The 12508-nt window shown below is 43.2% G+C and overlaps 1 protein-coding gene across 1 annotated transcript in view; it reads right to left on the bottom strand.

Annotated features, from left to right (window-relative positions):
• The window catches only part of LOC121618023 (latent-transforming growth factor beta-binding protein 2-like), an 84073-nt gene extending 81423 nt beyond the window's left edge, over positions 1-2650 (bottom strand). Inside the window, exon 1 of the mRNA XM_041953260.1 lies at positions 1826-2650. Coding sequence (XP_041809194.1) covers positions 1826-2283 — 458 coding nt within the window. The 5' untranslated portion in view covers positions 2284-2650. The remainder of the gene's footprint in view (positions 1-1825) is intronic.
• Between the last annotated feature and the right edge of the window lie 9858 nt (positions 2651-12508).

Below are 12508 nucleotides of genomic sequence, written 5' to 3'. Positions count from 1 at the left end.
TGAACCCAGCGCTACCGGTGCCGCGGGGTACAGTAAAAGACTAAGCTGAGTGGGAATTCCAAGAGGAAATGTGTCATGAAAACACTTTCTCTAACAAGCAGCGGATGATTCATCTGAAGCTAATGAATCAGAGTGTTAAATCACAGCGCAGACTACTATAAGGTAATGTTCCTGCAGAGTTACTGTACGTAACACCACCTTTATGCTTCTTTAAAACTCAAAGAACCCCATTCATTCAACACTTCAGTATGTTTTTTTGGCAATGTCAAGCAAGGCACCGGCCCCGTGCTGCAATAAAGCATGTTGGATCTAATGCTACAGACAGCTATTTTCTTTATGCTCCGCTTTAAATAGACAGCACCTCAATTCAACCATGCATAAGTGCAACTGACTGGCTGACGGATATGTTGAGAAATGTTGTTTTTAAGGTGTGATCTATCAGGGCATGTTAATTGTGAATGGGATGACACATTTATTCTGTGGACAGAGTCAGTAAAATGCAGACAAAAGTGCTGGACTACACCCCTGTCCATCATTTCTCTTGGCTGTCAAGTGGTAAGTGTCCTGCACCATCAAGCCATCTTAACAGAAGAAGGAATCAATAGCTGGTAGATGGGGGTGGGGCACTTAAAACTTACGTATGAACTTAAATGTGTAGTCAATTAGTGCTTGTCCTCCTGGTTTTTATCATGGTTTAGGCTTAAGGCAGGTGAGCACACATTATATGAATGCCTACAGATGGTGAACCAATTGGCTGAATCCTCCTACTGCTTGTAAAGTGTTCCCCATAAATTGGCCATATAAATAATCCATTTCCCAAAGAGCCAAGAGGCTCTGTTATGACACACAAAAGAAATATTTCATTTATATTTCAGCGTCTGCAACCCAAGGTGAGCCATTCAAATCCCCCTCTGATTATTATGTAAACACTCTGCCCTCCTCGTGCTTTGCCCCTATGGAACAAACAGTACTGGATACACAAGGGTTCATTTAACAAAAATAAAAGGGCTTTAATATGGAAACAACCCATCGTCCTGTTTGGAGTTTAACAGAGACAAAAAAGAAAAAAAAAAGAAATAGGGATTTGCAGCAGTGAAAGAGGGCCATCGGAGAAACAGGTGTTTCTGATCACTAGGCAAAATTGCAAATGTTCACCAGCCAAGGCTCCGGTCGAGCCACTACAATACTTGGCCACAGGCAACAGTACAAAACTGGGGCGCACACATTGAAGTAGTCTGCAGCCACTCTCCTACTACGATTTAAATATACTGTAATGCATAGTAACGGAAGGAAATGGTGATAATGCAGAGTTGCATTAGTCTCAAACAGTTAGTCAGATAGTTCAAATGCAGTTCACCCATTCATATACATTTGCTGTTCATTATAGTGTAAGCTTCCACTATCAGTAATCAGCACAGTGTTTAACCTCAGCCATTACTCCATGTCCTGCTATGACCCTGATGACAAAATACATATATTACTGTAATTCACATTTGGTTAGATTGCAGCTCTTTCAGCTACCGGATGACAGTTTCCATGCACTGTATCCAAGCAGCTTTGTATTAATGTGGAGCAAAACTTTGTAGCCATTTTCTGTGGGTTGTTATGTTACATCATCTTTTGGTTTGCCTTACAGGAAGAGAGGTTCTGCTAAAGTGGGCCACCACCACTTTACAGTAAACCACATGGGCTCATGTACAGTAAAATAGGTCACACAAATTCCTGCAAAAGTACCGCTCATACAGGGAGACTGAAAGGCTTGAACAGCTAAATGAAGTAAAACATTTTTATAGTAGACTGCAGAACACATGGCTGTCACTCTTACCCAGCAAGTCTCCTTGTGCTGGCAGAGCTGGGCTTGCTGCTCTGCCTGCGGTTTACTTTGGTTCTGTGCTGCTGGCTGGCCGGGTGTCTGGCGGTGCGCAGCCCACCATCCCGCGGCGCAGAGACGTGGTCTTCCCGGGAGGCGCCTGCAGCATGCACGGGTCTGTGCCTGCCATCCCCTTGGGATGATATGCCTCGGGGGAGACGGACCGGAATCCTTGAGTGGCTGGACCCAGGGGAGGTTTCAACGGATGGTCTAGATGATGCACCGTCCTCTGGTCCTCTTGGCGAGTGACCTTGGCTCCTCAACCGGGCAAGCTGCTGGTCCCAGACCGCCCGGCCTGCCCCTGCACCTTCTTTCCTCCCACCTGTTGTGTCCTTTTGACTGTCACCCAGTCGCACCAGTGCAACAGTCAGAACCATTAAAACGGTAAATCCTGCACAGTCCATTTTGGTCATGCAAAGTTTTGAAACTACCGCGTAAAAGCGCAGATCGCGTTACAGTCTTTGCGACAGCCACTAAAATATGAGCAAATCTAAAAAATACGCGACAAGGCTACACGAGTTTAGCAAGACGGCATCCTCTCCCAGGAATGAAAAAATCCTGGATACCTCTTCATAATGCCCAGGTAAGACTTTGCGCAGAATGTCTTCAGGTTGTCAAATCAGCACCTAACTTCAGTCCAAAGTAAGAACCTCTAACCTTTCCTTTCCCTTCCAGCGCTGAAACAAACGTTATTTTAAGCAAGCATTAATCCATCTGTTTTAGTTTATGTTTAACAAGAAAAGAGGCGCAAAGAGAGCAGCGCGCTGACTCCAGGGCTGCTGAAGCTGATCTCCTACTCCAAGTGAGAGAGTTTGAATCGTGCTCCCATGAATATCACCACCTCCTTGGATCTGAAGTCACCGGGAATTTTTGTAGGGATTGCATGCGCTTTGCAAGAAGTAACTCCCCCTTGTCGGCTGCATTGTTGCTTCACTCACGGCACCGCTCGGTCCATGTGCCCACACGCACTTTCTCTGCCAAGTTACATCATGTTACTGAGCGCCTTTTTCTCTGATTCCTTTGAACAAGACTACTGGAATGATCACGAGTGCAGCTGCGTTAATAGTTACCTTCAATCGGAATTTGAATTGACAGGCTACTGCAATATCATAAAAATGTAGAAACCAGATGTTTTTCTTAAAGACTCACTGATTGCTGGATTGTTTAAGGTAATGCATTCTCTTTTATGATGATTTGAATTGAGTGTAGGCTTATTATTTCGTCTTATTACAGTGCCACAGCACAGTGTGACGCCTTTTGAGTTCAATTTACAATGCTGCAGCTCAACTTTTATAGATTACAACATGCAAAAACGTGCATCCTGGCCATTAGTTGACTTACAGACACGCATTGAGCAGTAAAAAGGTATGAGAAGCTCACAGTTCAAACCCAAATCTTGGAAAACTGGTCAAGTTATGTAACAGATCCCATTCATCTCCCCCTCGCATCCATGCTGCATCATCACTTTCCCTCTGACTGTCTGGAAACAACACATTTCTCTTCTTCCATAAGATCTTAAAGAACCCAAAGAGAGTTGGCTCCTTCCTCCCATTCAGCCCACAAAGATGCACGCCTGTCTCTCTCATGAGTGATCCCCGAGCACCATTACCACTCACAGGACTGCCATCCAAAACACACAGCAGCGGACAGGGAAGACTAGTAGTCTGCCCATTCATTCTCCTTCCCACCACAGCTGAGATATACAAACCTCTCAAAGGGGAATTTTTACAAGGAAAACTTTGAAAATAAAAGGTTTCTGAATGAACACTTTGAGGAGACAGAGGTGTCTCCTTTTCAGATCTGCAAGGAAACATCAAGTCTGTGTGGAGACTTGGGCCAGGCACCACAGCTGATTACAGCTTGTCTTGCAACCCGTGCAAAATCTAATTAGAGTAGGAGGCTGCATTTTATTACTGACCAACAGTCTCACTCCACCCCCAGGCATGTGGCCTGGCTGGTGTCGACTTCATAGATCATGGCCAGTTGCCCCCAGCATCCTTGAGGGTAACTGCAGCATGCACAGACAAATCCACGAGTGCTATCTGCTCAGCAGCTCTGTGAGTGAGCAGCTGGCTACAGCTCAGTTGTTTCTGTACAATAGTCTCAATCAGTGTCTTAAACTGTTTCTGTATGTTATTAGACTCATGTTTTGTATGAGTGAGCAGCCTCATTCACCACATGTGGAATTCAAGTTCATCAACGCCACCTGTCATGTTCCAAATGTGTTCATTTGAACTGACTTTTAACAGGATGTTGTTAAACACTATTAACTACACAAAATTAGATATTGCTGCAGTTACATATACATATAATTGTGCTAATATGGTCGAGTTTACATTTTTACTACTAGTTCTTGCTAGTACTACTACTTACTTGGAGTAGCAGAGAATGGACATTTCAGTTATTTTCCATTATTGTAATATCTCTTGCTATGTGCGTCATACTGAAAGGTGTTTATTTTGTTATACACCTAATTTCTTCCAGTCAGGGTGGGCGAAATGAAGAGGCACCTCTCTGCAAATGTAATACAGTTCATCAGCGCCACAAATGATCAGATAACTGAATCAACACCTCTCTAAAACAGTTTCAAAATAAAAATAATAAGTGTAAGATACATGAAAGTGAGGATTTATTGCAGGGCTGCATTAGTTTTTGCTCAGGCCTACTTAATAAACTGGCTACTGAATGTTTTTCAACCATTGCATTACTCTTAGGTATTTCAACCATTCATTCATTACTCTTAGCTCATTAACGACTTCACTATGTATCCATTACCTTTAGCTGGGTGGACTATCCATTTTAGTTAGCCTATCTATTTCAACTATATATCCACATTTATTTAGCTATTTCAACTGTTCATCCATTACTTTTAGCTATTTAAAGTGTTTATCCATAAAGCTACTTTTAGCTAGCCTACCGATTTTAACCAGGTGACCAATTACTTACAGCTATTTCAGCTATTTATCCATTACCTTTAACGTTAGCTGTTTCAAGTGCTTATCAATTAGGCTACTTTTAGCGATTTCAAGTGTTTATCAATTACCTCTGACTAGCTGACCAGTCAGCGTTAAGTTTTATTCTGTTTCTTTTAGCTGGCCTATTTATTTCTAACCTGAAAAGCCAGATGGATTCTCAGCTGATCTCGCGTGATCTCACGTGATCTCGTGAATCCAGCTGCCTAGCAACCCAAATCTGTTTAAACATTCATCCAATTACATTACTTTATTAACTGTTTATTCAATACTTTTACAAAATTAAATTAGAGTGACCTTTCTGCTCACTTGCTAATTAGCTTTCACACACTCAAATGTGACACCTAGTGTGTTACAGCTGACTTAGGCTACTTGGATGTATTTTGAAATGAATTAGTCGAGCTGTTCAGCACTCTTTCATGTACCCCACGTGGCTCCTGCAGAACTACCCCCTGGGGCACAAGTACCTCTGGTTGGGAATCACTGAAGATCTGTGGAGCAGCTATCCATGTTATGAAAGTGGCCTTTAATGTGGCCCAATTTGATACAATTTGCAGCATCTGGAGGAACTCTAGAATAAATACCAGGAGGATGTCTCTGGCTATGAACGATGCTTCTACACAAAGAGTCCTTTGAAAACTCTGGCATGACAACCAAGCCACTCCTATCATCTTTCAAACGCAGAGCAGACATATAACTGCATTACACTGCAAGGTTTCTTACAAAGCACAGGGTCGTAGTAACAATAACAATATCCAAGTCTTGTAATTACACTGATGCAAACAACTTGCATGCGTGTGTGTATTTGACAAAGAAAGCTCAAGGTGGATTTGGTCGGTCTCCAGACTACTTAGTGCTTTTAATTGCTGTGTTTCCTACATGGCTTTCAGTGTATACCTGTAAGGCAAATGTTCTGAAGCGACTGAACACATATTTAATGTCTTCTAATGAATCCTATCAATGGAAACAAACTCCACATGTTTACCTGTCAGCAAGAACTTCCCAAGAGAGACACATTTGCACCCATTTAGTTGAAAGCGACTGCCTCGTCACCGTTGAGCGAGTGAAGGGTCGGAGTTCAAGTGTACCCATTAGAAAGCCAAACAGTATCATTACACCCAGAATGTAGGGCTCTCATTATAAGCAAGTATCAACAGTGTATTCTTAGCCTCGCCTGCAGAATTTTAAGTGATCCATGTGAATCGGTCTCTGTGATGACTTTCAATGGGGAGTACCAACAAGGAACGTCAATCTCTTCGTCAGCTACCTTTTGCTATTTGCATCAAAGCCCTCAGCTCGCCTTCCTCTTTGCCCAGGAGCTAACATAATACTGACATTGTTCAGACTGGGCAGCAGTGAGGACCTGGTGGAAAACGTGGAAAAGGGAGGTTCATTTGGCAGAGAAGCGCTTCGTAAAGGCTGAAATCATGTGCTTTATTAATGCAGGGGTTTTTTTCATTGAACATGACAGCTTTTCCTCGGAAGGAATGCTTACAGAAGACCTCCACCGTGCTTCGTAACACATTGAGCAGTGTATGTAAAGCAGGCATTCACGCAACAAGAGGAAACAGTTGAAGATAAAGAAGGATAAATGTAATGTGCTTAGGCCAAGGACTACAGGGTCTTTCCCAGCTTGTATGAATGAGGTGCTGTCAGCTTAGTAATAGAAGTAGGTCACATGGGCGTTATTTAAGACAGGCACTTCCACTTTGCCTTTCATGATACTCATACTTCTGTGTTGTTATTTTTTTCATATGATGTGAGTGTTGGCTTGAAAAAACTTGAGAACTGTATGTGTGCATTTCAAAGCCGCATTGGACATGCAAGCCTGCATTGTTATACATTACACTGGATACAAAGGGAAAATCTATGAACTCCATCCACATTTTCAAATGGTGGAGCGATCCAGAAACATGTTAAAGCTAGACAGACTTCAGCACCACTGGCTATGTTTCTGATGCATGTCATAGCACTGGCAATACACCCACCCTGCATGACTTCACGGCTGAATGATCGGCTCATTCATTTATGGGTGTGAGTTGTTAAGTTAACAAAGGCTTTAAGCTGCCTGGGATGTCAGCGCTAAAAGAAATCGGCAAGAAAACTGTAGCAAAGATTAGATTAAGTACTTCCCTTTTACAAATCACACGTTTGCCCCTTCGGAAAAGCTTCGCCAGAGGACAAGCGGTGTTGGCTTTCATACAGAAATCATTACACATCATGCATTACAGCATGAAGCATGACTTGAAGCAGAAGAATAGCCGACCGGGTGCCAACTGCATCAAATGAAGTCAAGCCTCATGTCCAAGGTCATGCTGGAGAAACAAGAGAGGCTAAATTCATCTCCCTATATTGCAGGCTGTGTTGATTTACTGTATGAGTCAGTGATATTATCAGCATGGTTCCGTGAGGTTTAAGATGAGGACGAAAGGATAGTTTTTTGCCTGACTAGATGGCAGCTAAACGAGTTATGGGCACAGCTCAGAAGCTTCTATAATGTTTAGGGCTCAGCAGGGGCTCAGAGGACAGATTTGTGTGTTTTCCGCTGGTGTAATAAACTATGCGGTGGACAAGGGCAAGGCGACCACTGTTGTCATCCACAGGCACATGAACCCCCACGGAGCTGGTGCCCTGAATAGCTCTGCTCTCTGAACATATGAGAGGACGCTGGTTCCTGAGATGGGAATTTTAAGAAAGACAGACAGAGAGGCAGATGCTGTCCTTCTGCTTCCATCTAGGGGCTAAATATGCTGAACGTAAAACCTCTCTCATTGGTTATGTTGCATCCGGGTCAGTCAGCTGACAGAACCATTTCTGCTATTTGAAATGTAATGCAGGAAGCTGCATTACATTATGACCAAGAAATCAGATCACCACTGCTCATTTCTGTCTACATTTAACTGTAATTGAAATTTGTTGGAACAAGGCAGTTGGTTCAGACACAGAACGAGGAAGATTCCTGTGGATTTATTAGAATTTATGGTTCTAGTTTATCTCATTAAAATTGTTTTATCCATGGCAGGCTTGGTGGGCTTTTGAAATACACGCTGGCTAATGTCTTCAGCTCTGGTCAGTTAGAAAATCTACTGCTCAATTCTATAAACGTTCTCTAAATCCTCCACTTCAGCCTTGAATTTTGTGGTGTAGTCCTTCTGTCTCTTGAAGTTTGATTTAAGGGTGTCTCATATGAACAATACACAGAATGATGTCACGCTACTGCATGATAAATGCCACTGGAGTGGATTCAAAGGGTGGATCATACTGGCAGCCAATTAAGTCAAATAAGAACTTGCCATAACTTCCCAGGCAACATACATTTTCCAAAGATGTGGGACCTTCTAATCATTAGCCAGATGTAGCCTAGAACATTCAAAATCGCATGAAATCAATCACAGTATAAATCAATACTGGCAGTAATGTCTAAATAAGTGTGGGATGGAGATTGTGCCCTCTCGATATGCATTCTTGTAAATTCTGAGTGTTTAGTCATCATGTTTTCTTTGGCTCGTAGAAGAACTGACAAAAGAAAAAGCAGAGGGAGGGGTTAATGTGTGTGATAGATCATCCAGGCTTTTCACTCAGAACTTTCTTCCTCCTTCTCCCCATTTTTCTCTCCCCTACCCTTTTGATTTTCCTGGCCCCTCACTACCAATTCAGCGTGCCTCTCTAGCTGTTCGCCCCGGCCCTGTGGGCTCTCCTCCTGTTGGTCCTCTGGGCTGGGACCCGGCCACAAGGCCCGCCAGACCGGCTCAGCTGCTTTTTGTCCTGAAGGGGTGATAGATCCCCAGTCCCTGCTCACGCTGTTTCACGGTGTCTCCAACAACCGACCCTGGAAAATCAAGGTCAAGCATTTTCCACATTAGCAGCTTTACCAGGAGGATAGAAATGGATATCTGCTCCAATTACCCCTCCCCCCTCCCACCACAGGACAGAAAAAGGCTCCACACACTTATCTCACAAAAGTACTAACTGATGGCTCTATTCAACACAGTTTCATAACAGACAAGATGAATGATGCAGAGGCAATATTTAGATCAGATATTTTAGAAATTGGGGCAAAGGTGAGACAGGCACCTCTGAGTTCATGCCAACTGTCTGGCACCAAACTGCCAATGACTTTCCGGTAGTTAACCATCTAAATCCGGTGTGCGCAATTTTCAGACATTCAACTGGTGCAGTAAAGTGCAAAGGGATTCACTGAAGCCTCTCTGGTCATACTGTAAAACAAATTCACAGCTTTTCACCAAGTCAGCAGGTTTCATTGGAGGTACTTCCTAGTTTTATATCTAATTTTAATGAGTGTCTAACAGATGTTATAAAAGAGGCTTTATTTTTGAACCAGGACCTGTAAAAATACTGTTCACACTTACACAGAAATGTTATATTCCACTCACTTTACTCCCTAAATGCCTCCAGAGGGTCATTCCTTTTTCAGCACATTTCCGACCAAGAAGCTATCAACAAAGCAGCCTATAAAGCTGATCATGTACAACGTAAAACCTATGTTTTGAATGCCCTAAACATTCGCCATGTAATCTAAGTGTGTTTGCAACACTGTCTGCTATAATTCAACCCTGGCAGTTCTGTGGAAGCAGAGGTTTTGTATGTTCTTGCTTGTCTAGACCTATAAAATTGCATTAGGGTTTCTAGAACAAACAGTTGTGGCACAGAAACTGTGATTGACAATGAAAAACTGTTTTTTTATTTGATCCCTAAGCTGCCCACCCAACAGTGACTGCACGCAGGATAAAGGAAAGATTTAGCGAATTGTCAGTTGTTTTGATATTAGACTGCAGTCTGTTGAGTAATGCAGGTTGAGGTCTGTTTACCTTTTCTGCTGGGAATGGATGATGCATAAACCATATTTGCTGGTTGACTCACTGATGACACGTGCCTTCCAGCCTCCGACACGACAGCACATCAAGTTGGTATGGTGCCGTAGTTTGGGCCAAACTAATTACTAGCTGTGTTTTCAAGCAGCGTTCCCCTTCCCATATGTAGCGTTGAGTTTCATGCTATGTTCCTGTTTGATGGCTGCTGGTCCCGCTGGATGGGCCTCATGCTTGGTTAGCTGTGAGCAGGGAATCATGTGCTTTCTCCTCAGCAACAGTTAGGTGAATGAAAAATCTTCTTCACTGCCCCCAATTAACAGTGAAGGTCGAGCGCCAGAAAGTTATGATGCGATTTAACCCCCCGCATGAGGTCAATTTGACCTGAATAGCTTCCTATTAAGCATGATAAATTTGTTATTTTTCAATCCATTAAACCTTTTCCCCATAGTCCATTTAGTCAGAACAAACCGTTGGCCTGCCGTAACCTACGTTCCGCTTACCGCGAGCACGCTTCAAGGCAAAAAGGGGATGACACAACAATTAGCCGAGATGACTTCAAAGTGTTTTCTGCCATGGGCTTTCTCTAATTATCAGTCACCAGCGTTGGGTGGGGATCCCTCCAGCGCGAGGGTCAATAGGGTAACATCAACAGCAGCATATAACAAAGACGAAACTTCAGTCCAGCCGGTACGACGGCCATCAATGAAACCTTGTTATGACCATGGGATCCACAGCACCAGGACTGAGAGGAAGAATAGGCGTGTGAGGAAGCCTCTCTGACTGCGCTGACCTGTCTGCAAGTGCCCCCCGGGCAGACACACACCAAGGCCTCCGACAGATGTTTGAGAAAACTGCCCCATTCATCATGGCACTTTTGTGGAATCTCTTTGAACTGCTTTTATATTTTTGCGTGGAACTTGTCTTCGCCAGCACCACAGAAGTTCAGCAAAATAGATAAATTCAAGCCATAAATAGATACATAGATAGACAGATAAGTAGATTTTTCAGAATGGATTTCCACGTCTGTTAAGTAGGCCTTAGTTCCTGGATGTCTTCCGTCACTGCCCAGCTCATAAATCACTCCCCTGAGGGAGCTGTTGGGTTGGACGTGTTATTGTGCAACTCTGTCTACAAGCCCACACCACGCTCATTCTCCTGCCTTCACATAAACACACATACACATACACAAACATAAACTGGCGTGTTCACAATGGAGTGTGAAGTCATGGCATGGTTGCAAGCTCTCAGTCAGCCCATGTGGAACTGCCTTTTCCTCCCACTCTCTCATGCCGCAGCAGCAGGGTTTAAATCACCCAAGGCAAGGATGACAAAATGACAACGACAAAACTATAAACAAAAAACAGCCACGGTGCCAATAAAACCGCTCTCCCCAGCTCGCAAAATTAATTTCCGCAAAAATAAAACACGGAGGGAGAACCGCAGAATTTATTCTGCGGACTGTCATTTGTTAACATTCCAGTTCACTGTAATGTAAAAGTGTTTATATGACTCTACCCCAGCCTGCCGGTACAACTGAGTTTTATACTCGAGCGCTCCGTAGGGAGCAGGAAGAGAGGCCCCGTGTGTCCAGAGCCCCGTCTCCTGAGCAGCACTAAGCACTCAGCAGGCTTCAAGGGCGAATGTTCATTAGGGAGCCAAGTTTTAATAAGCCCGCAGACAGACATGCTGCTAAACAGCCTCAAGTGCCAGAAGAGGTGAGTTTACTTATCCTGCTGATCCTCGTGACTTCACATGGCATCATGAGCAACGCATCTGCATAGATGACCCAATGGTCCCTGACTGCACATCATTTTCCCTCAGGTCAGGGAGTTAAGCATGTGAAATGCATTATATATCGGTTACGTTGTGGAGCTGGTGCTGGATAGATGCAATTGAACTGTGAGTGATGGATCAAGCAATGTATGTTATATTTCAGCCTCTTATTGAAAGTGAAAGCAGCTACTCTCTAGGTTAGGGCTAGTTGCCTTGCCCAAGGGCGCCAAAGAGAGTGAAAGGTGGCCATCAATCACGCATCCAAAACTATTTTCCCAGCAGGTCACCGGATGTGAATCAGCCATCACGCTCTTATTTTCTCATTAGCAGTGGAAGAAGCATTCTGTTAATTAGATAAAGGTGGCAATGTAATATTATAGAACATAAATAATAAATAAAAATACTCCATTACCAGTATGTACATATATAAGCAAAATGTGCTTAAAATATAGTAAAAGCACCCATTAGCAAGAACAGTCCATGTGAGTGTGAAATGTAAGCAGCATTATAATGTCGTCAGGGAGGTAAACTTTTTTAATCTCTAACAATTCATCTCATTTTCTAAACTCTTAAGCATCAACTGGTATTTTAGGAAATATGGTAATTGCTTTCTTGCCAACAGTTAGATGAGAAGATTAATGCCACTGTTATAATGTTATATAATAATGAAGGCACAGCCAGCAGCGGGTTAGCTTAGCCTTTCTCAAAGCTAACCGGCTGCTGGCTGTACCTTCATTTTAACAGATAGGAGCACAGCCAGCAGCCAGTTAGCTTAGCCTAGCACAAAGACGAGCATGGGGAAGCAGCTAGCCTGGTTTTGTCTTTAAAGAAGAAAAAAAATGGCTACCAACACCTCTAAAGTTTAGTAATTAAGAGGTTAAACAAAGTGTAAAAAAGTCTAACATTGCAAGTGCTAGACTTATTCTTGGCTAGCTAGCTGTCTAGCCTGCCCAATCTTTGTGCCAAGCTAAGCTAACCCGCTGCTCGCTTTAGCTTCATTTCAACAGAGACATGAGAGTGGCATCCATCTTTTTTTTTTTTTTATCTAACAAGTATTTCCT

This window comes from Chelmon rostratus, chromosome 15 (genome assembly GCF_017976325.1).
Source record: "Chelmon rostratus isolate fCheRos1 chromosome 15, fCheRos1.pri, whole genome shotgun sequence".
Lineage (NCBI taxonomy): Eukaryota > Metazoa > Chordata > Actinopteri > Chaetodontiformes > Chaetodontidae > Chelmon > Chelmon rostratus.
Note: the sequence above shows the minus strand (reverse complement) of the source record. Positions and strands in the feature narration are given on the sequence as shown.